General features: G+C 40.8%; 1 protein-coding gene across 5 annotated transcripts in view; it reads right to left on the bottom strand.

Moving 5' to 3' along the window:
- Positions 1 to 25,599, bottom strand: part of hydin (HYDIN axonemal central pair apparatus protein) — a 96,799-nt gene that overhangs the window by 37,093 nt on the left and 34,107 nt on the right. For all 5 annotated transcript variants that reach the window (XM_067420562.1, XM_067420559.1, XM_067420561.1 and 2 more), the window contains 4 exons: positions 11,553 to 11,705; positions 5,676 to 5,914; positions 5,299 to 5,557; positions 4,575 to 4,718 (listed from right to left, as the gene is read on the bottom strand). In XM_067420562.1, coding sequence (XP_067276663.1) covers positions 4,575 to 4,718; positions 5,299 to 5,557; positions 5,676 to 5,914; positions 11,553 to 11,705 — 795 coding nt within the window. The remainder of the gene's footprint in view (positions 1 to 4,574; positions 4,719 to 5,298; positions 5,558 to 5,675; positions 5,915 to 11,552; positions 11,706 to 25,599) is intronic.

The raw sequence follows: 25,599 nt of genomic DNA, 5'->3' as shown, positions 1-25,599 counted from the left end.
CTGAAAGTTCAATGCAAATTAAGATATTGGCCCTCATTTATCAAAAGTGCGTACACCAAATTTCCAGCGTACACCTTGCATACACCCAAACCTACGGTGACTTTGAGATTTATGAATATGGACGTTGGCGTACGGCACGCTCAAATCCCACGCTAGCTCAGGAGGTGGTGTACGCACGTTTTGAGTTAGTGCGAAAATGCGCAGTAAAAGTGCGAAAATGCGCAGTTATTGTAAAAACAATAACACCACAAAACGCACTGACAAAGATATGCTATATTATGACCCACTGTAAAAAAACAACAACAGTAATTATAAACTTCAATGTTTAATTTTAGGTCCATATTTTGTTTTTATGGGTGCCTTTAATCCCACTCTTTAAACTCCCAAATAAAACAATTTAGTTTTTTTCCACTTCCCTGGTGATCGGCTCGATGGGTGCGTATCAATCATCTCACTAGTTCAGTAGTCAGGACACTGATCAGGGAGTCAGCCCGTTGAGGTATGTCCTAATCCGTGCCCTGACTAGTGGACTAGTAAAATGTTTGCCGTCTTCCGTGTGTCCATGGTGTAAAATGAGGGCGTGGGGGAGGCGGAGACTTGAATATATAGGGGCGTGTTATTCTAATGACGATCGTTTTCAGCCGTCGCATTTATCAAGGGCAAGTATTGCGTACACCTGAATTGCAGAGGTGCGCACAGCTTCATAAATCAGGCGGTGAGAGGAGTGTAAGCATAATCTTACGCCAACATATACACCCGTTTCTACGCAAGATTGATAAATGAGGGCCATTGTCTTTTAGTTATGGCAGTTTATTGACTACAAAAACGGTTTGGACTACAACAAGCTTCTTCCCAGGTGGGTGGTGACATCATAAACCTTACTAGTCACCGCAGATGTGACTTCTGCCCGTAATGGTAAGGGGCGTGGTGTTTCCAGAAAACCTGTGCTTGGCACTTCAGCCAATAAAAATACATGAAACTACATTTGGCCATCTAACCCATCTAAGACCATTGCGTTTTTCAGAGGGAAGGGCTTCATAGAAGCAGGAAGCAAACAAGCCATTCAAAGGACAACGGAGACAGCGGTGTGGAATAAAAGTAAAAAATATAAGAAAAATATGGTGTTTAAAAAAAAGAGAGAATTATTAAGACATTTTATACTGCACCCCATAAACAAAACCAAGCCTAGAAAAAAACCACGGAACCACCCCTTTAAGAAATGAAAATTGAAATGTATCTAATATGACAGTGCAGACATTTAGAATGTTAAAAATGATTTCTATTTAAAGTAAATGCTTTTATTTTGAACACTAAATTCATCAAATAATGTGTATAACAGTTTCCACAAAAATATTAAGCAACAAAACTGTTTTCAACATTGATAATAATGAGAAATGTTTCTAAAGCATCAAATCAGCAGATTAGAATGATATATGCAAGATCATGTGACACTTTATCACAATATATTATATACATCGATCAGGCATTACATTATGAAGTGAATAACACTGATCATCTCTTCATCACGGCACCTGTCAGTGGGTGGGATATATTAGGCAGCAAGTAAACATTTTGTCATCAAAGTTGATGTGTTAGAAGCAGGAAAAATGGTCAAGTGTAAGGATTTGAGCGAGTTTGGCAAGGGCCAAATTGTAATGGCTAGATGATTGAGTCAGAGCCTCTCCAAAAGGAGCTCTTGTGGGGTGTTTCCAGTCTGCAGTGGTCAGTATTTATCAAAAGTGGTCCACTGAAGGAACAGTGTTAAACTGGGTACAGAATCATGGGCGGCTAAGGCTCATTGATGCACGTGGGGAGCGAAGGCTGGCCCGTGTGGTCCGATTAAACAGACGAGCTACTATAGATCAAATTGCTCAAGAAGTTAATGCTGGTTCTGATAGAAATGTGTCAGAATAAAGAGTATATCGCAGTTTGTTGTGTATGGGGCTGCATAGCCACAGACGAGTCAGGACCCCAACGTTCACCACTGTCCACCGCTGAAAGTGCCAACAGTGGGCACGTGAGAATGAGAACTGGACCACAGAGCAATAGAAGAAGTTGGCCTGGTCTGATGAATCACGTTTTCTTTTACATCACTAGGATGGCCAGGTGCGTCTGTGTTGCTTTCATTGGGAACACATGGCACCAGGATGTACTATGTGAAGAATATAGTACAGAATTCACAAGCCAGAGGAGGCAGTGTGATGCTTTGGGCAATGTTCTGCTGGTTCCTTGGGTCCTGCCATCCATGTGAATGTTACTTTGACACGTACCACCTTCCTAAGCATTGTAACAGATCATGTACACTTTAATGGAAACGGAATTCCCTGGTGGCTGTGGCTCTTACAGCAGGATAATGCGCCCTGCCACAAAGCAAAAATGGTTCAGGAATGGTTTGAGGAGAACAAAGAGTCTGAGGTTTTGACTTGGTCTCTAAATTCTCCAGATTTCAGTACAATCAAGCATCTGTGGGATGTGCTGAACAAACACGTCCGATCCATGGAGGCCCCACTTTACAACTAACAGGACGTAAATGAACTGCTGCTAACATCTTGGTACCAGATACCACAGCACACATTCAGAGGAGCTGAGGCCAATGCCATGACAGGTCAGGGCTGTTTTGGCAGCAAAAGCAGAACCAATACAATATTAGGTCATAATGTTATGCATGATCAATGTATATTTACACAGAACATTTCTGAAACTACAGTAATATGTAGTGAGGATGTGATATCGAGACCAGCTATTATTTGTGATATTAGACACAATATCATTTGCAAGCACAAATATCAGTTATTTGTGCATATTACTGCCAGTAGTTAAAAGGCAAAATTCACTCTCTTATCTCAGTCTCAGAGTTTTCCCTCATCATCCACTTTCCTCTCATCTACTTCTCACTCTCTTTCTCTCTCTCTCCCCCCATTCCCAACTCGCTCTCTTTAATTGCTTTATTCCTCCAAGCTCTACTAGGGGAGCATTCAGTAAATCTAGCAGCACAGGCTGTCAAAACACAGACGAATGGGACAGAGTCAGATAAAAAGAATGCCACAGAAATAAATTAGCATTTTTAGTTCTAAGATGCACACTTTCAAGGTGCCTGAAAACAGCTGTCAGAAGATATAAGAAGTGTATGAAAATATGTATAGTTGAGGCAAAAATGTGAGAGAACAGGAATCTGACAAGGGGTTGTGTTGTGTGTGCAAATGTGTGTGTTGAAAGAGAGATAATAAAAGTGAAATAAGGCAGACGGAAAATCATTTTCATTATAATGATGGTTCCTCCTGAGCTCACTGTGCTTATTCTACAGCTTTTTAAAAAACAGAAGAGGACCTGAGATGCTGAGCTGTGAGCTGGGGTTCAAATGAATTTGCCATCTCAGCTCACTTAAAATCATTTTGCGAATAAGAAGTAAATTTAGACGGCTCATTGAAATAAGTCGGACATAACAAGTGCACAGTCTTTACTGACAATACTTGGGGAGGCTATCTATTTTCAATATCAATAAACCATAACATTTGTCCATGCCTCAATCCTGTCTTAATGCAGTCAAATGACTTACAAATGGATCTAAATTGACTGACTGGATGAACAGGCAATATATATATATCTTCTGTTCCATTCATAAATTAGGCTTAACTCTTTACAAGGGAGCAGATAATTGCCTCAATCTAACCACACACTGCAGACTATATTTCCAGCAGTAAAGAAAGAATCTTATGCTTCATAAAATGAGAAAGGACATTTGATAAAAGGGTACAAGTTCAGCCATTGAGCTGCCGCACCGATAATGGACCTGACATTTAACACACACACACACACACACACACACACACACACACACACACACACACACACACACACACACACACACACACACACACACACACACACACACACACACACACACACACACACACACACAATACTTCTGTTATCATTAGTGTCATTAGTGGCTTGGAAATGTAATAGTTTACAGATTACAAGTTACCCTATTTAAAATGTAATAAGTAGTGTAACCATTTCAATTAATTTATTAAACTAATTTAACTGATTACATTTGATTACTAATTTCCAGCATTGGAACGCATTTTTATCACTCGCCATGGTGGCCACTCTTAGACAGGTTGTAGCTTTAAGCTTTCAGCGGCAATGTGGATTGATGTAATTGGCAGACGTGGTGTGCTGCAAATTCAAATAAGAGAACCATTCAAAAGCATCAGAATATCATCGCTTTACTAAACAGCCTTTAAATGGCAGGAATAGGAACAGGCAAATTAATATTATTCAACATATCCTAGCTTTTTACAGATAATATTCAGATGTAACCCCCTTTGTAATCTCTCTGTCTCTTTACATTTATTTTGCCATTAAGTTACGTTAAATATAACTAGTTACTCCTCGACACTAATTATCATTTACTCGCTTTCATGTCAATCCAGAACACAAACGAAGATACTATGAAAACTTTACTTTTTCAAGGTAAGGGTAATTGAATTACATGAATTACTTAGTAATGAGTTACACCCACCAACACTGACTATAATGGCCCTTGATGGTAGAGAGAGATTTTTCCAAACCTTTTCCACATAGAAGTTGATTTGTTGGGAGGAAATGTCTACTGCTGGAGAGACAAATTGGCATGTGACATCCGTAGTAATGATGCACTCTCTCACATACTGCCGCCCGACAACAGCATAGCATACTAGTTTTTCCTTAACTACCTGCAATCCATAAACATACACATTTAAAAAACACATTATATACAATATACAAAAGGGCACCACCATAATCACTGACCGTCCATTTGTGATATATGTCCATTTGATTCAATATACATTTATGAATGATGCAAATCTTTGATAGTTTAATTTTTTTGAAATCCTTCTAAGCCTTGCAAGAAATGCATTAAAACAGAGCCCTTCTCTATGATGCCCGAGAGCCGGCACACCCGGCTCATGGCTATGCAATGCAGCAGCCCAGCGTGGGATGCAGCAGGGCAGCCCTATACTCACTTCCCACCTTCTCTCATCTCTAATTTACCATTAAATCAATAAGGACTCAAGGTGGCATGCATCTCTGTAATGCTCTAGAGAGGAAGTCAATGCACAGCTTCATGCGGCTCCACTAAAAGAGGATTAAGTGTGGCTTTCAGGACCTTCATCACTGTAGTATTCAAACTTTAGCCGGTTGTGTCAGAACTGCTGTTGGCCAGCATATTAGAAATTGTTGCCAAAAATGTAGTCTAGTTTTCAGTTAGAGACGATTAATAGCTGACATAAGAAAAAGTTCTGATATAGTTACCTTGGGGACGTCAGAGGAGCCCTCTAGCAGCATGTCAGCTGAGTGACCAGGAGGAAGTGATAAACGTACAGGGGATAAACTGAAGACAGGTCCTCCCTGATCTGATGTTTGTAGGCTCTTGCTTTTTTTGTTCTTAGACTTGTTAGGTGATAGAATGTCTCTGTTTTGAAACTGTGGAAACCCTTCTGTGGTCCATAATAGTTGGTGAGTGCGACGTCCTCGATTAGTAATTCTGAAGGCATACTTACATGGGCCGGAACTAAAAGACCAGAAAATGTAATAATTTAACTGAATATGAAGTTGTGTGAATAGCGGACTCATGTAATTGTAAATGCAGAACTTAAAGACAGATATCTGCATGCGATTGGTTGTTTTACCTGAAGTGGGTACCCAAATCCAGGCTAGGAGCAAATGGACGGTCAGTGATTATGGTGGTGCCCTTTCCTTTGGCTGACACAGGGATGTTAAAATTTTGGCTGTCCTGGATTTCCAGTAACAGTTCATCCTGGAAGGCCAGGGTGTCATTCAGATGAGCAATCAACTTCAATTCCACACTCTCCTTCGGAGGAATTTCACCTTCACCAGGATCAACACGCCAGTGAGACCTGTTCTTCACCTATCAACATTCACATACATACAGCACAGTGTGGTTTTTAACATACAACAGCAAAAAAAGGATGATAACATTCTAATAATTCCATACATATAATGTTTAAACAACAGATCAATAAATCAATCAATCAACTTTATTTATATAGCGCTTTTACAATGACGATTGTTTCAAAGCAACTTCACAGTGTTAAACAAGATAATTTTGCAACAAAATCTGATTCGGCTGTACAGTCATTCTGGAGAAAACAGTAATGTTATCAGCTTATTTTAATTTATCATATGGCGACAATGTTGGCAGATCAGTATTATAGTTAAGTAACTAATGATAATATTGTGAGATATTATTACAATTTTAACTAACTTCTTTCTATTTGAATATATTTTAAAATGTTATTTATTCCTGTGATGGCAAAGCAGAATTTTAAACATCATTTTTAACATCAGTATCACATGATCGTTTAGAAACAATTCTAATATGCCAATTAGCTGCTTAAGAAGCATTTCTTATTATTTTTTAATGTTGAAAAGTTGTGCTGCTTAATATTTTTGTGGAAATTTCAAAATAATATTTTTGGGAATCGGGTTTGTAAATATATATATTATTTTCAATTTTCAATATTTTATTCAGAATACAACATGGATGACATATCAAATGTTTGAACTGATAAAATGTATAATTTTAAGGGAAAAATAAGTTGCTTTAAAATTTTATGGCATTAACACATCTCAAAAAAGTGGGGACAAGGCTGAGTGGCTCATGTTTACTACTGAGTGGCTCCCCTCTTCTTTTTATAACAGTCTGCAAATGTCTGGGGACTGAGGAGACAAGTTGCTCAAGTTTAGGAATAGGAATGTTGTCCCATTCTTGTCTAATACAGGCTTCTTGTTTCTCAACTGTCTTAGGTCTTCTTTGTTGCATCTTCCTCTTTATGATGTGCCAAATGTTTTCTATGGGTGAAAGATCTGGACTGCAGGCTGGCCATTTCAGTACCCGGATCCTTCTTCTACGCAGCCACGATGTTGTAATTAATGCAATTTGTGGTCTGGCATTGTCATGTTGGAAAATGAAAGGTCTTCCCTGAAAGAGACAACGTCTGGATGAGAGCATATGTTGTTCTATAACTTGGATATACCTTTCAGCATCGATGGTGCCTTTCCAGATGTGTAAGCTGCCCATGCCAAATGCATTCATGCAACCCCATACTATCAGAGATGCAGGCTTCTGAACTGAGCCCTGATAACAACTAGGGTTTTCCTTGTCCTCTTTAGTCTAGATGACATGGCGTCCCAGTTTTCTAAAAAAAAAAAAAACTTCAAATTTTGATACTTCTAACCACAGAACAGTTTTCCACTTTGCCACAGTTTATTTTAAGTGAGCCTTGGCCCAGAGAAAATGCCTGCGCTTCTGGATCATGTTTAAACTTTAGATATGGCTTCTTTTTTGACCTATAGCGTTTTAGCCAGCAATGGCGAATGGCACAGTGGATTGTGTTCACCAACAATGTTTACTGGAAATATTCATGAGCCCATGTTGTGATTTCCATTACAGTAGCATTCCTGTATGTGATGCAATGCCGTCTAAGAGCCCAAAGATCACGGCATCCAGTATGATTTTCCAGCCTTCACCCTTAAGCACAGAGATTGTTCCAGATCCTCTAAATCTTTGGATGATATTATGCACTGTAGATGATGATGACTTTTTTTTCTCCATAGAGAAAAAACATTTTTCTCTGAGAAACTCCTTTCTGATATTGCTCCACTATTTGTCGTCGAAGCATTTGGGGAATTGGTGATCTTCTACCCATCTTGACTTCTGAGAGACACGGCCACTCTGAGAGGCTAATTTTATTACTCAACCATGTTGCCAATTGCCCTAATAAGTTGCAATTTGGTCCTCCAACTGTTCCTTATATGTACATTCAACTTTTCCGGCCTCTTACTGCTACCTGTCCCAACTTTTTTGGAATGTGTGGCTCTCATGAAATTCAAAATTAGTTAATATTTGGCATACCATTTCAAAATGTCTTACTTTCAACATTTGACATGTTATCTATATTCTATTGTGAATCAAATTTTGTAAATTTGTAAATCAAGATTTGGAAATTATTGCATTCCTTTTTTATTCACAATTTGTACAGTGTCCCAAGAATAAGCACTTTTTTTAAACTAAAAGTTTAAGATTATGTTTTACTTGCAAATCCAATATGTAAAATACAAACACTCACCTAGCTAGAAATACTTTGGGATCAAATGGATTAATATACAGTAATGATATACTAAAGTATCAATGAGTTCAACTTCATACAATATATAGTCCAATAGAAGTTGCATGAAAAAAGATCACAAGCACAAAACAATGGTAAACTCCCTTATGTGTGTGGACTGATTCTTTGGTGTCTTATGTAATGTCCAGGGGAAATAATCCCACAGTGGGTGAGTTTTCAAGTGAGGTAATGAGAAATATTAATGATCATTCCCTCCCGCTTGGCTCCAACACAAGTAACTGCCACTCAAAATCCAACCCCTCAGCAAAATCTTATCTCAGTCTTATAATTGAACAGGGTTTTAAATGAGCAGCTATGTAGAGATAACGTGTGCACATATGTGTCTATATGCTTAATTATCTTTATCTGAAGGAAGTAGGAAAGACTGGTGATAGAATAAAGAAATTTAAATCATGTATCAATTTCATAATGGGTACTGAATGGCTAACAGGACATTGTTTGTGGTGGTAACTGACCCAAGAGTCTGAAATCTGGCTAATCCTTCCGCTGCGTCCAAAATCGAAAACCATGCACATAAACAGTGTGGCAAAATATTAAAATGTCCTATGTTTTCAGAAAAACAGTGATAAAAACTACCCATATTACCTAATACGTCCGCCAAGATTCTGGGGTGTGCATTCAATGGGCACTTAACTATCCTTGTGACTATCATGTGACAGTAACAGTATGGCGGATGTAGTACATCTATATTCATACTAACTTAGAACATACATTTTTAACAGTCACAAAGTAAATTATAATTTCAAAGTAGAACCTACTCAGGCAGCATTCTCATACCATGGGGTATCGACATGTAGGATATGCATAAGCAGTTTTTTCGTCTTTCAAACCCATATGTTAAGCGCCTCCTCTCTGTCCTACTTTTTCTCCCTACTTTCATTATTTCCTTTCATTTTCTCATAACAAGAAATAAACCAATGTGAAAAAAGTGCAAGCTTGTCTTTGCATGCAAAAGTGCAACCCACCAGCTGCTTAATTTGTACCACTGCTTTCCATAACTGTTGGCGGAGGATTCAAATCAATTTTCATAATGCGGCCAAATGATTGATGTCCTGCACATTAACTTTTAATTGGGATTTTCTGACTGAGTAAAGAGAATGTGTGTTGGTGTGTTAAAGGATTCTGATTAATAGCGTTTTATTTATCTTAAGAGTGTGGCTCATCCTGATGGCTGAGTATAGCTTGGCACATTTATCATAATTTACATTATGCTCTCCTTTTTAAGTCTTCATAGGGAAAAACTAAGTGAGCAGACTGTAGAGAGGAAATTGAAGGTAAAGTATTTCCCATCTCAGTGTGCACAATCACAATAAGAATGCACATTATCCCTCTTATTACATAGCTGCAATTTCATAGTCATTACACACAAAAAAATGTGACCGCAACTGTCCAATCTGAATCAAGTGTTTTCAAGAATCATGCAAACACCGCACATAGATGAAGTGGAAACTAACTTTTCATAACCAACTCCCCAAACTGATAAGGACTCTGAGTCATGCAGGACCAATATATTTGTGTGTGGCAAAGTGTGTTTGTGAGGCGACAGTGTGTTAGAGGCCAATCAAGAGGAGCCACACTCATATCTCATATTCACTCAACTGTGAGCCATAGCAGAGCCACATGAATAATTCTGCTGAATCTGATCATCAGAGGTAGTAAAGTGTTTTTAGTAACAATTTATGTAAGGGTCCCTTTGAAATATGTTATAATGTTTATGTGAAAAATTATCATATTCAAAACATATAGCCATGAACAAACTAAATATATTCATATACACTATTGTTCAAAATTTGGGGGTCAGTAAGATTTCTAAATGTTTTTAAAAGAAGGCTCACCAAGGCTGCATTTATTTGATCAAAAATAGAGTAAAAACAGTTATATAGTAAAATATTTTTAACATTTAAAATAACTTGTTTAATATATTCCTATTATTGCATTAACACGTACCCATGCTCATTTATATTTACCTTAATCATTAACAACATGTTATCTTATTTCACTTATTTCTGTGCCTTAATTTAATTATGATATTGATTAATAATACATTGTTAGCTAATCTGTGTACATTTCTGAACATGCATAACGTGGACAAATAACTTTAAATTGTAATGTAGCAGCATGCATTTTCTTTGAAGCTTCTTTACAACAAAACATTTCCAATGGCTTATGCTTCACCACAGTCATCACCAGCAGTAGGCTGCCCTTGGAGGAAGGAAACTACAAATTCAGTATTCAGCAAAGAGGAAACGCCTTTGAGCAGGTAGAGGGTAGTGAGAGGGCCCTATCATTTGAACTGCGCTGGACTAAAGAGGGTGAGCAGGGAGACAAAGATAACTCTTAAAGTCTTCATTTGAAAGAGAAGTGGCAAAGCAAGTGGTAGAGAGATAGAGGAGGGGAAGACAGATAGACGAGCCGGTCGATAGGGAGCTGGATCGAGGTTGGGGCGATTTCCCCTTGAGAGAGGAATCAAGTGAAGAACAAGCCAGCTGAAATTTCAATAATCAGATCAGACCTGCATTAGAAGGTTTAACACCATTGATTGCTTTAAACTTTATCGTGCTGTAGAGCTTTACAATGGAACCAAAAGTCCGTCTCAGGAGAGACATATCTTTCCGAAAAACTCACAATACTTGTTTATCAGAAACTACATGAACAGATGGATGCATAAATGCGAAAGACTGCGTTTTGAGTATTTTCAATTCACGACGCACTACTGTCAGCATCTGCCTGGCACTCAGCCACGCTATCGAGCGACTGTAATGAAATTCAGGATCGACTAAAGCTGGAAAATGTTTAGTAAAAACTCTGGGCTCATGAAAGTCCTCAGCCTTGGAGAAGACAGGATCAGTTTACCAATGAGTGTCGACACATAATCTAGGATGCCCTGAATATCTGAATGAGTTTGTCTGTATATGTGTCCAAGTCTCTTGGTGTATGTGTGTGCGTGTGTGTGTGTGTGTGTGTGTGTGTGTGTGTGTGTGTGTGTGTGTGTGTGTGTGTGTGTGTGTGTGTGTGTGCATTCAGTCCTTCCATGGATTAATTAAACAAATCCTAATGCTAAATTTATCAGTGCTGAGAATCAAGGAGCTTATTTAATATAAAGAGGGACCGAAACGAAAAATGGAAATTAGGAGAAATTAGGATTTATACAAGGCATATGAGGGTATTATAATAATCTAATGTAATCTAATCTAATCTAATCTTAAAAAGCCTTCACAAGACATGGGAAGAAGACTGAGATATTGGACCCAAAGTAAGTAAACAGTAGAATAGGCATCAGCTGAGGAAACTGACATTATAAGGCCCAAGGGAAACAGTACTAAAGCTTTTCATCCCTTCTGTCGCATTAGAACCCACCATTTGAGCAAAGAATCTGGCTGGGATTGGGGAGTCGTTTGACAGCTGCAAAGTCCTTGTGACATCAGTCAGCACGGGAATGCAGCCAAAGTTCAGCTTGGCAGCAGTGACCGAGACAGAAGGTCCCTGGCCAACACAGGACAGGAGGAGCTCCTATGGAGAAAAGAATTACGTATCAAACATTTTTTTAGCTAAAAAAGTATTAAAATTCAATTTTTGTGATGTTCCACTGAAAGAACTCTGACGAAGACCCTAACTCTGACAAAGAGAAAAAGCAGTGTACGCATGAAATGATCCATTTGAATCATGTTAGTGTAAACAGCAGCTGATGATTGATGACAGCACTAGTACAGAAAGAGGGAGGCTGTTTAGCGCAGCATCTCATGTAATAGCTGAAAAAAAGGAACCATCTCTCATGTGAAAATGCGGCAAGGCTTTGATCCTAAACACCCTTCCACCCTTCCTGGAACAAAAAACAATACACACTTTGCTCTATACTGTGTATTCTTTTGCATTTTATTATTGTAATTTACAGATGTGCTTGTATTAAACAAAATCAGTTTGTATTGAGATATGATTTTTTTATGCATTCTGCACATCATAAGTTGTTTAAAGTAAATATTGCATTAATCATTGTAGCGACTCAGGCGAATCAAACACACAATCGCCAGTTACATTTAACAAATATGTTTTGAAAGTGTGCTGATGGACAGACCTTCCCCCAACACAACAGAGAAGGATTCTTCAGCTACCCTGGAAACCATCTGATAAGATCTTTTATGACCGGAAAGAATGTGGCCACATGAAGTCTTATACACAAAGACTTTAAGACACAGAGCTTTTGCCTCAAATTATAGACAAACCATCTATAAATGAACATGCACCCCAGGACATTATATGTAAACACATAACTGTCTTGTAAAATGTTTATTCTGTATGGTATTTTGCATCTTTTTGTCTTTGTCTTAACAAAGTACTAGTTCAGATAACCTCATATATGTCATGTCTCCTATCAAATTAATGCTCACTTCACGACTTACACTTCCATGTATATCACTTATTCAGAAAATGCAGTGTGTGTTTGTTGCATTAATTATAGTATGAAGACTCAGAGACCCACTGAGTCGAACTTTCAAACAAAGGGCAATAAATTCTGCTGAGGAATTTCCCGCCGGGAAATCCCAACACTCTCATTGGTTAAGTCTAACCCTGGAGGGTGGGACTATTTCCAGACCTTAAAAGACCAGTGAAGACAGGCTCTCTTCCTCTCTCTCTTCTCTCTCTGGCTGAACCAACACGTCATCGTGGCTGGCCCTTGAGCCAGGCCACCAATGCAGGCCCTCCAAGCAGGCCCCAACTCTTCTCTTCTCTCCTCTTCTGGGAAAAACTCTCTGGCACTTAAGCCATGCCACCAATGCAGGCCCTCCAAGCAGGCCTCATCTCTTCCAAAAATCTTCTCTTCTACAATCCGATCTTCAAGAACACGAAGCATCACTAAAGCAAACAGCCGCTTCCCTCCCAACCTCGGAAAGGACCGCCGAACACGCAGGAACATACGCACACAAGCGAGAAGCCAAAACGAAACCAAAAAGAATGCAAGTATTCTTATTCTTACTGCTGTAAAGAGGGTGTGTTATTCTCCCGTTGGGATAAATTAACTCCGTGAAGGTCGTATGTGGTGAACTGAAGGAAAGTTGTTTCTTACCCTCCCCCACTCTCTTTGTCTCTCTCTCTCTCCCTCTCTTTGTCTCTCTCTCTCTTTTATCTCTCTCTAACTTCAGTCTATTCATTATTCTCTTTTATGTATTCTTTCGTTAATATCTATACTTCTACTCTCTTGATGCATATTTAGTATGTACTTTCTGTGTGAATTGTAGTGTTATTTTTAGTCTGTGTTTATTAAACCTTCAAAAGACATTTAATGAGTTGAATCTGTTATTCTGCCACATACACAAAGTCAATGAAACTTGCGATCTAAACGTTACCTAACTGCTTATGCTACTATGTTAGTAAAGTAAACTGTATGACCATTTGAAATATTGAACTTATCCTGATCAGTAAAGTTAATGTTTCTCATGCGCTCGTAAAGCAGTAATCCCTTATTGAGAATTGATTTGGAAAGTCTATAACTAATTTGCAGGACAAACTTAGTAGGATAATTTCAAGCAATTTCATAAAGGGTTACTTGTATTTAATTAAACAATTTTCCCTATCGGAAAATTTTAATACGTAATGAACAACTGGCAAATCATATTCATAAATTCATGAATATTGAATATTAAATCCCTTTTGAGTTAATTATTCCCCGAGACATTAAACTCATGAGTCGTTGTTGTTACATGTATTTGGTGGAGAATGCGGGCAAGTTTCAAACGTTTGTGTATGTGTGAATGATATTCATATTCTATTCATTGTGTATTTTTGAGGTATTAATAACCTGCACGCGCGTTTTTGTTTCGTTTTGTTTTGGTGTTGTTTTGTGAATTGAACGGTACGCGCAAGGCGAACCCAAGCATAAACAGATGCTGAGAAATGTTGAAGTAGCCGGATTATATTAATAAAAATATGAACGGTACGAAAATCCGCGTGATCTCCGAAACCCCCTGCAGCCGTAGGCGCAATAGGTTTTATCCGCGTGATTTCCAAACAAATGTATTGTAGGAAACCCATACATTTGACTCGAGCAATATATTATGTGTTCCATCAAAATAATGAGATTTTGATGATGTCTGTAGACACGTACGTTGCGTTATCCCGCTTGATCTGAACTACGGAAAGTTTCTATCATTGCGGAAGATTGGGACAGGGCGAGACTCTCCTGTACAATATAAGGGGCCTCAGAATAATTATTATATCGTTAAGATAAACGATAACTCCTGGTTTAAGTCTGGCTTAGCTAACCAAAGACTTGAGACCTAAAACATTTGAATCAGAGATGCTGAAAACCGTCAGCCATATTGATAAATGTCTATTGGAGTCCATGTAAAATGCGTGAATAGGCAGACGGAAAATTCCTGCATTCACCCGTCTTGTTACGCGTGCATCTAGAGCACCAGTCATTTGTAAATGATTTGCAAGAGCCAGTAAAGCGCAGAACGCCAGGGCGACCCAGAAATTGCAACGCCGCTTGCAAACCGCCAGAGGGCGACTCAAGAATTGCAACGCCGCTTGCAAAACGCGAAGGCGACTCAGAAATTGCAACGCCGCTTGCAAACCGCCAGAGGGCGACTCAAGAATTGCAACGCCGCTTGCAGCACGCCGGAGGGCGACTCTAGAACCAGACAAAGCCATCTGGTGAGCATTTCCGCCTAACTAACTCTAGTCTAGGGCGGGCGCAATAGCGCCATCGTGTGGATAAATTCGGATAGTTTCACTCTCCGTCATTTGATTCTGCCTTAACAAAATAAGTTTGAGCCTATAAATTGTTTATTGCTTACTGTTGTACACAGTTTCATTTATACAATTTTTCTAGCAACAACCAAGTCTCCTTTCTCGCTGATTAAACACCCTTATTCGAATTTGAAGTTTAAAAAGAAACATAACTTCCTCTAACTCAAAGTGAAATTAGGTTTAAGTCACAGACAGTCCAATTGGAAGGAAGGACGCCACCGTGTGGCTATACCCTGTTAAGTCAGCGCAACACTAAATCCCTACTCCCTTTCTGATTAATTCTTTTATTTGGATAACTCCCACTTAGAGATTAATCATTATAGGATAAGATTTTTGATTGGCTTTCTTTTATTTGATTTTCCTTACAGGCTTATTTAAATTTCATTTAAACTTGCTTTGAATTTAATTTGAATTAAGTTGAGCTTCTAATTTTTTTTTATTATTTTTTTTATTTTTTTTTATTTATAATTTTATTTTAATTTTTAATTTTTAATTTTAATTTTAATTTTAATTTTTAATTTTAATTAATTTTTAATTAAAAATTATTATTATTATTTTATTTTTATTTTATTTTATTTATTTATTTTATTTTTCTCTCTCTGCAAAAGTTTTCTTTTCCCCTCCCATTGGGAATAAAGCTCAGTCTGGTAATTACAAACGGTATCAAAAGTGCCTTTTGTTTTATCATTACTTGACAGAAACTTTTGCCTTTTTCTAAATTGCTCTTGATATTTAATCTTCCACTTAAGCGACCTCAATTCACCCCGGATGAGCTAAATGGGATAACCCATAGTACAAGCCGAATTTTAGTATATCTTGAGCATTAAGCCTATTAATTTTCCCTAACACTCCCGGCGCGCACGCTGACATTCCTTTCATTACAGACCAATTCATCTTGTGTTTGTTTCCACTGTGCTCTTTCCTATCCTCACTGTTGGACTATCACGATTGTGTTTCTTTCAGTTCACCAAGAGACCCCAAGGAGAATTAGATAGTCCCGGGACAACCGAGCAGCAGTTCACCAAGTGACAACCAGGGCTACCGCCCACCTAATTGTCTGAATTGTCTAATTATCTAACTGTCTACATCAGTTAGCCAAAATTCCCAGCTATCCGTACGATAGCTCGTTAGCTTAGAACAAGCTTGCATTGGCTCTCTCTCTGTGTGTGTGTGTGTGTGTGCTGTGTTTCTCTCGTTCGCAGTAATGTCCCGTGCCCCCAGCCCTGCCGTCCCGTGGGACCGCCTAACGACATGGCTGGAAGCGCTAACGGCCACCAGTCAAGGAAGTCTGGTGCAGCTGAGCCAGGGACAACTGGACACCGAGCTAGACCAGCTGATGACACACGACCCCACGCAGAGCTACTCCAACAAGGAAGTGGCCAAGATCCTCGGAAGCCTCGCCCACGTCCTCATCGCACAGGCACGTCTAAGCGAAGGGAGCTACGACAACCTGGAACAGGAGGCAGCAACGCTAAAGCTTCAAGCCAAGGAGGCCCGGAGAGACCAAGCCCTCACCCAGCTTCGTCTAGATCAGCTTCTAGACACAGAGAAAGACGACGAAACAGACAAAGAACAAAGAAAAGAAATAGAAAGACTTCAAAAGACCCTGAAGGAGCTCCGTCAGGACACCGACCGACGAGTACAGTCAGAGAAAGACGCCAGGAAACACCTCGACGAAAAGCTTCGGCGTGGCGAATCCCTCCTGGAGAGAGCCACTGATAAACTTAAAAACAGAGACATTAAAGCTAAAGTCTATGCAAAACATTTGCAGTCGGCACAAGCCGAGATCGACGAGCTCATCCAGCAAAGACACGAGCTCAAAGATGAACTTGACATGGTGCAAAAAGAACTGAGACAATCATATATAGTGCAACGTTACCGGAAGGGGGAAACACACAACACACAGTTTCCCCTGACCAGTTACTCCGCACATTTTAGCCACGAAGCAAGAGCTACGAAGGGGAATGACAGCCCCCTGTTTAAAAGAGCACCCGCCAGTCTCCACGAATCCCCGTCAGCAGCAAAGGAAAGGACGCCCTTCCAGGAAGTCAAGGTCAACAGCCACGAAGCTTCAAAGAACCTTGACAAGCTGGCCAGAAATATTCCTACCTTCAGCCCAGACCCGGCAGGAGGACACGACGTCCACGCATACTTAAAAGACATAGACTTTGACTTGCAAACTGTCGCTCACGCGAACAACTGGGACAGACTGTACCTGCTCAGGGCCACGTCTAATCGTGACGTACGCACAGGGCCGGTGCTAGCCATTTGGGTGCCCTAAGCACAAATGCTTGGCGGTGCCCCCCCCCCACCCAACACCCCAAACAAACACCCACCCACCAAAGAAATAACTACCATTCAGAATTTCTTATTTAGGTTCTCTTTACTTCCAAAATAACTGCTGCAAATGAATAATTGAAACTGAACAATGTAAACACAGAAAGTTAAAAGTGCCAAAAAAAAGTTTTGTGTAAATAGAATAAGTCTATGAATTTTATAAAGTATGAATTTTAAAGTGCACGTTTTAAACTGCTAATAACCATGCATAACTGCACAGTACAAATTACTCAACAGAGGGACTACATCTCTATAAAGAGTCCATTCTGCTATTCTATAGAACTATATTAAACATTTTCACTACCATCAGTTGTCAGAGGCCCTACAGAGGCACACGTCTACATTTCCTAGCTGCAAAATCAGCTATCAGGTCATCATATGACAGTTTCTGAGCCACGTCCCCATTGATAACCACAAGACAAAATATTCAGGGATTCTACTGAAAACCAGAGGGAGTCTGGCACAGAGATTCACCTTTTTCTCGACTAATTTGGTCTAGGCCTATGTTTTGAAGTACTTAAATTGTCTGGTTGTAATTGGTTGCAATCACTATGGCACATCCAGTTAGAATGCAATAAGGACTCTGATGTTTCTTCTGTAACATTTATTCTCCACCATAAGTCGGGGCAAGTTTGTGGTTCTGAAAATATACATACAAATTGGTAAATAACAATATACAAAAGGATGCCAATAGCAGTACACATAAATGGTGTGTAATTATGATAACAATGGACAAATAACAGTACAAAGTACTAAACTGTTACACAAGAAATGAAATCCGCACTTACTAGCCTATAAATTGTCATGTAGGCTTATTTTATCATCATGTAAGAATCCTGTTCTGAGCGGGGCTCGAACCCCCGGCCGTAACGTCATTAGCGCCATTCCGGCTGCCTTTATGTAAACAACACAACGGTGCATTTACGGCATACACATTTAGCTCGCGAATGTACAACAAAGAATATAGCACTCATGGTAAATATATGTAAACATGTCTTATAATAATTATAGTACAGAGGAATACTCGTTCTCCATTAGAATTGTCTATGCACGATTGCGATAGATAAGGATCTATGCTACTAATACTTTCAGTTCGCGGTAAACTATGATTTTAAACAATCATAGTACATTATTATGTACACATGACAGTCCTTCATAACAGCCTATATTACTTTTGTATTGCATTTGTATATTAACATGCTTCTAGAAATATTTTATGTGTTATTTATACTAGTAGGCTAGCCTATTGTGATGATTTTTTCACGACCCAGATTTTTTGGTGCCCCCCCAAGCACTTGGTGCCCTACGCGCAGTGCGTGATGTGCGTGTGCGGAGCGCCGGCCCTGCGTACGCAGCTTTCTGGATCGACAACCAGAGGCCATCAAAGCGGACTACTGGCATCTACGACAAGCTCTAATTCGTGAGTACTCCGATCCCGAGTCAGACCAGGGGTTCATCACTGCCATGGACCTCAAGCAAGCTCGACGTGAGACCTCACAGAACTTTTATAACAGACTGCGACGTGCCTACTTCGGGGCACGTAACGACCCAGGCATGGAGGAGGACATCAACTTCAAAACTCTTTTCCTCCGAAACCTGCACCCTACCATCAGTTACCACCTGGGGGTGCTGGCGTGCCCGCGCAGCATGGGCACGCAACAGTTAAGAGACTTGGCTCACAAAGCTTATGTCAAACAGAAAACCATTTCTGAAAAGACTGTAAAACAGCCCAATATCTGCCCTGTCTCTGTGCACCACCCAGAGCTAACCCTAGAGGGCGCCAAACAGAACCACAGTTACCGACCCGTCAACAGAGAGTCCAAACCACTCCAAGCCAGCAGAGGGCAGCGTGGTCATAATGGCGACCGTCCACGGTACCAGAGCGATCGCTCTGAAGGATCCTGGGACCCGCCTCGCCCAGAAAGCCAGCGAAGAGGCCACTCTCGACGGGACAATGGTAGGCCCAGACCTGAACCCACGTCTGGCAAAGAAAGTGTAGCTGCTTCTGAAGTTACAGAGCTCATAAAGATCCTGAAAGAGCTCCTCCGACAGAAACCTCACAAGGAAGACAAGAAGGACGGACCAGGTACAGCACGACTAGACATGATACCTGAAATCAACCTTCCCGCCCTTCCTGCAACTGAATCATCCACCCTGAACACTGTTCCCCAACCACGGACTAGTGTACTAACTGTTGCACCCCCACACGTCAGCAGCACACACTCACTACAGCTGACAGCAACAGCCTCTAATCAAGACAGCATCATGGGACAGCCCAGCGTACCAGAAAGCGCTGCTTTGATTGTTTGCACGCATAATGAGACACCTGACACATATCCAGACGGCTTATCAAGCAACACACAGGTCCCCACACCAAGACTCCTGGGAAACCTAATCGAGAAGGGGATGGCTCGAAAACTCTATCTGACTATCACTATGGAAAGGGAATTTAAGCTCGAAGCCCTAGTTGACACTGGCTCTGACCTCACGCTTATATCCGCCCAACTGTTTGAAAGACTCAGATTTGAAGCACAGAGGAAAAATCGCACCCTTAACCTTCACACTTGTAAGCTAAATGTGCAGTCGTATAGCCAAAACGACATCCAGCTCAAGCACGTAGCTTCCATCCACCTGACAATTGGACCTATGAGGCTGATACACCCAGTCTATATCTCCCCTATGAACACTTATCCGTTTCTCATCGGAAAAGACCTGCTGGACCGCTTCGAACCCCTACTGGACTTCAAACAGCTGAAAGTCTGGGCTCAAGTGCGTGACCCTCTGCCCCTTCAGACACACACATCGTCTGAGCAAGACTGTCAAGTCACAGAGGTCACGGGAACTCCCACAGAGCCAGACTGCCAGGTCACAAAGGCCACGGGACCCCCTGCAGCACATTGTGACAACACAGCCTCAGCCCTAAAGCCAAGTTCAAGTTCGCTACTTTGCACATTTCAGCTATCCAAAGACTCTGATGCCTTCTGCCCCCAGGTCATGAATGACCTACAGCTGAATGACATTGTCACAACGAACAGTATCCCTGCACTGTGGGCAGACAACTCAACAAACAGTCTACCACTGTGCAATACAATCAGTAAAAACACAACACACGGCGACATGTGGGCACCCCCGAACCCCACATCCAGCCCCATTGTTGCAGTGCTAACCCACAGCAAGCGATCGACACCGGCTACAATGCCGGCCTTGCAGCTGCTATCGCTAACTCCGCAAATTTCCAACAACGATATTGCGGATATGCAAACCTCCGACACTGCAATAAAGACAATTCTTGACCACCTCTCAGACCCCTCCAACCACCCTATCACTGACTCTGAGCTCATTGATGACTCTAGCCACAAGCATCTACATAACTCCAGACACATGATGCGTATTATGGACAACATTCTCTGGTGTGCACCCGATGGCAACACAGCGCCACAGCTTGTAATGCCACGGTCGCAAAGGGGGGTGATGCTAATGTACGCCCACAACACACCATGTGCTGGACACCACGGCACCAGAGCCACGTATGACACACTGAAACAGGTGGCATATGGGCCTGGGATGCATCAAGATGCGGCAGAGTATGTTAGAGAATGGCTAGTTCGCTGCCAGTTCCAACCAGCAAACCCGAACCACAGAGCCCCACTGCAACACAGAGGGACCACGTTCCCATGGTCAAACCTACAAATCGACCGGGTAGAACCCCTGCCCAGGTCCACCAAAGGCAAAAAGTACTTTCTCACAGTGGTGTGCCAGTTTACCAAGTGGGTGGAGTGTCAACCAGCACCCAACGACACCGCCCAGACCACGGCATACCCCCTGATGAATCACAGCTTTTTCCTGTCAAGATTGCCACTGAGAATCAACTCAGACAGAGGCATCCACTTCACTACCGAGGCCATGCAACAGATCTGGAAATGCCTAAGAAACGCGGCCGTGATCATGCTCCTGTGCCTCCAGACAATCAGAGGCCAGCCACCACCAGACATCATCACACCGGGTCCAACCTCGGGCATCGCACTGAGAGAGCAACCTGGACTGCTGATCACCAACTGCAAATGAATCCTCAAAAGAAAGACGTACTCTCCTGAACTTCACATCAGCAGCGCAAGCTCCTCCAGCCCTGCACACAAACGCAAAGGGGGGGAGGAGCCCAAGCCCTCTGCCTAACCTTACACCAGCTTCAAGAACCTTCTCCTCCAACACCAGTTAGTCACCTTGTAGGCAATACTGCCAAGCCCCACACTATGTCATGCATGTGATTTGAGAAAGAAGGCCTTAAACGAACACAAGGCCGCCTCTGAAGGGATTCTCAAAACCCCAATGACTTTGAACTTTGAAACAGAGAAACCAAAGTGGATCACCAGAAGGCACCCAGCCTGGCCACAATGCGAGGCACCCTCTGAAAAGTTCCTAGTCAGCATAGGACATAAAAGTGTCAAGATGCAGTCTATCTTCCTAGGCAGGAGACCTAAAGGACTGACTGGCCATTGCGAGGAACATGGTTCCACCCAGGGCTGCAGAAAGCCCACAGCACACCTGCACCACACAAACGGACTTCTGGATGACAGGTGACGCACCGTCAGGGCACCTGCTGCCTCGACACCTGCTGCACAAGCACAGAGACCTGAACTGGGCTACTGTCTGCCTTATCTGCCGTGGAACGACCATCACTTCAGGAGACACAAACAACTGGAGCCTAACATGGCTATGGTGTGTCTGATCTTCCTGAATCTTTGATATCGCTCGTTGTTGTCCATAGGAGGGACAACAACTAGCGAAAGGGGGGATTATGTAGCGACTCAGGCGAATCAAACACACAATCGCCAGTTACATTTAACAAATATGTTTTGAAAGTGTGCTGATGGACAGACCTTCCCCCAACACAACAGAGAAGGATTCTTCAGCTACCCTGGAAACCATCTGATAAGATCTTTTATGACCGGAAAGAATGTGGCCACATGAAGTCTTATACACAAAGACTTTAAGACACAGAGCTTTTGCCTCAAATTATAGACAAACCATCTATAAATGAACATGCACCCCAGGACATTATATGTAAACACATAACTGTCTTGTAAAATGTTTATTCTGTATGGTATTTTGCATCTTTTTGTCTTTGTCTTAACAAAGTACTAGTTCAGATAACCTCATATATGTCATGTCTCCTATCAAATTAATGCTCACTTCACGACTTACACTTCCATGTATATCACTTATTCAGAAAATGCAGTGTGTGTTTGTTGCATTAATTATAGTATGAAGACTCAGAGACCCACTGAGTCGAACTTTCAAACAAAGGGCAATAAATTCTGCTGAGGAATTTCCCGCCGGGAAATCCCAACACTCTCATTGGTTAAGTCTAACCCTGGAGGGTGGGACTATTTCCAGACCTTAAAAGACCAGTGAAGACAGGCTCTCTTCCTCTCTCTCTTCCCTCTCTGGCTGAACCAACACGTCATCGTGGCTGGCCCTTGAGCCAGGCCACCAATGCAGGCCCTCCAAGCAGGCCCCAACTCTTCTCTTCTCTCCTCTTCTGGGAAAAAAAACTCTCTGGCACTTAAGCCATGCCACCAATGCAGGCCCTCCAAGCAGGCCTCATCTCTTCCAAAAATCTTCTCTTCTACAATCCGATCTTCAAGAACACGAAGCATCGCTAAAGCAAACAGCCGCTTCCCTCCCAACCTCGGAAAGGACCGCCGAACACGCAGGAACATACGCACACAAGCGAGAAGCCAAAACGAAACCAAAAAGAATGCAAGTATTCTTATTCTTACTGCTGTAAAGAGGGTGTGTTATTCTCCCGTTGGGATAAATTAACTCCGTGAAGGTCGTATGTGGTGAACTGAAGGAAAGTTGTTTCTTACCCTCCCCCACTCTCTTTGTCTCTCTCTCTCTCCCTCTCTTTGTCTCTCTCTCTCTTTTATCTCTCTCTAACTTCAGTCTATTCATTATTCTCTTTTATGTATTCTTTCGTTAATATCTATACTTCTACTCTCTTGATGCATATTTAGTATGTACTTTCTGTGTGAATTGTAGTGTTATTTTTAGTCTGTGTTTATTAAACCTTCAAAAGACATTTAATGAGTTGAATCTGTTATTCTGCCACATACACAAAGTCAATGAAACTTGCGATCTAAACGTTACCTAACTGCTTATGCTACTATGTTAGTAAAGTAAACTGTATGACCATTTGAAATATTGAACTTATCCTGATCAGTAAAGTTAATGTTTCTCATGCGCTCGTAAAGCAGTAATCCCTTATTGAGAATTGATTTGGAAAGTCTATAACTAATTTGCAGGACAAACTTAGTAGGATAATTTCAAGCAATTTCATAAAGGGTTACTTGTATTTAATTAAACAATTTTCCCTATCGGAAAATTTTAATACGTAATGAACAACTGGCAAATCATATTCATAAATTCATGAATATTGAATATTAAATCCCTTTTGAGTTAATTATTCCCCGAGACATTAAACTCATGAGTCGTTGTTGTTACATCATTGACGCATGCATGATTAAAAGTTTTATTCTATAGACTTCCTGTTTAAATTAAACAATATCTTAAAAATTGTTGAAGCCAAATACAATAATGTTTTATACTCCACACAAACTGAAAGAACATTACAGTACATTTTTGCATTCACATACATTTACTGCATTTGGAAAATGCTTTATCCAAAGCGACAAACTGTATTTTGCATTTACGTTATACATTTTATCAGTTCATGCATTCACTGGGAATCAAACCATTGACTATGGTTTCACTGTACAAGCGTAAAAAAAATCTTAAAATACTTTTTTTTTAATCCAAAATTTGGACATTTAATTATAGAATAGACATTTAATGATGGAAAACTAGAAACTTCCACATATGGTTACATCTAGAGTTATTAATATATACATACACTACCATTTTAAGAAATTAATACTTTTATTCAGCAAGAATGCCTTAAAGGAACACTAGACCGGATATGGATAGGAACTATACTCTCATTCCTGCGTAATAATCACAGAGCGGCAGCCGTACCATGAGTGTAGCGGCGCAATGATATTACAGCGCCTGAAAATAGGCTAATTTCTTTTAACATAACCAACAGGACAACCTGCTTGCCTTGTAACAATGGAGACGTTTGTGAGAGATGATTCAGAAGATATTTACTTTGGTGCAGATCCTGAACCGGATCTATGTGAACAGGAATACACTGAAGATGAGCTTTTGAAACGTGAAAGGCAAGAAAGTGCGGCTGAACAGATGGGCAGAAGGGACGAGGAGAGCAAATTCAAACCTTTACAGCACACAGAACCATGGCTAATCGCACAGCTAAATCCACTACATAATGTGCCGTCTGCAATTCTGCAACTACACAAACTCAGTTTGAATCATCCACTAATCCCTATGTTAGTCCACTATTACAGTTCACTTGAAGGAGTGAATGAAAACGAGTGTGTGAATTCAGACAGCCATTGTGTCTGTGTGCACATTGGCTGTACACTTGTTTTTGCAATGCATTGTGGGATTGAATAAGTTGACTCAACAATCTCCACTATGGTTTCGGACACCACTTACACATGACTGTCCACTCACATAATGCCCTATTGAGGGTATACGGGGCGATTTCAGATTCAGCCTTAGTGCCGGTCACATTGGACTTAACCCCAACTGGGGACTGTGGCGCTGTAATATCATTGAACTGTTGCTCTCATGTTACGGCATCATCTCCATGATTAATACGCAGGAATGAGAGTATAGTCCCTAGCCATATCGGCCTAGAAAATCACAACTTTTCATTTTCTGTCAGTCTTAGTACATGATGTAACTACAAAAGAGGCAAATTTTAAATAGGAAAAATATTGAAACTCTTCGGTCATTTTTGAGCGAGATGCTAACAGTCTAATCAGAATCAATTAATTATGCTAAGCTATGCTAAAAGTGCTACCGCCAGATACAGAGATCGGCTGAATGGATTGTAAAGCGGTAAAACTCAACTGTTTAACTCTAGGGGAGCTGGAATATGAGCCTATTTTCAAAAAAGTGGAGTGTTCCTTTAATTGGATTAAAAATGACAGTAAAGACAAAGTAACCTATCTATTAAAGAATCTTAAAAACATGATCATGGTTTCCTTAAAAATATTAAGCAGCAGAACTATTTTCAACATATATATGTATCAATAATAAGAAATGTTTCTTCTCGAACTCAAACCCGGGTCCGTCTGCATGAGAGTCTATACGCTCTAACAAGGAGGCGAAAGGCTGCAACATCTAGCGTCAGTCGCTAGAACGTCTCTTGAGGTCAGAGGAGTGAGGTTTACTT

This window comes from Pseudorasbora parva, chromosome 16, assembly GCF_024679245.1.
Source record: "Pseudorasbora parva isolate DD20220531a chromosome 16, ASM2467924v1, whole genome shotgun sequence".
In the NCBI taxonomy this organism is placed as follows: Eukaryota; Metazoa; Chordata; class Actinopteri; order Cypriniformes; family Gobionidae; genus Pseudorasbora; species Pseudorasbora parva.
This window is presented reverse-complemented; position numbering and strand designations above follow the sequence as displayed.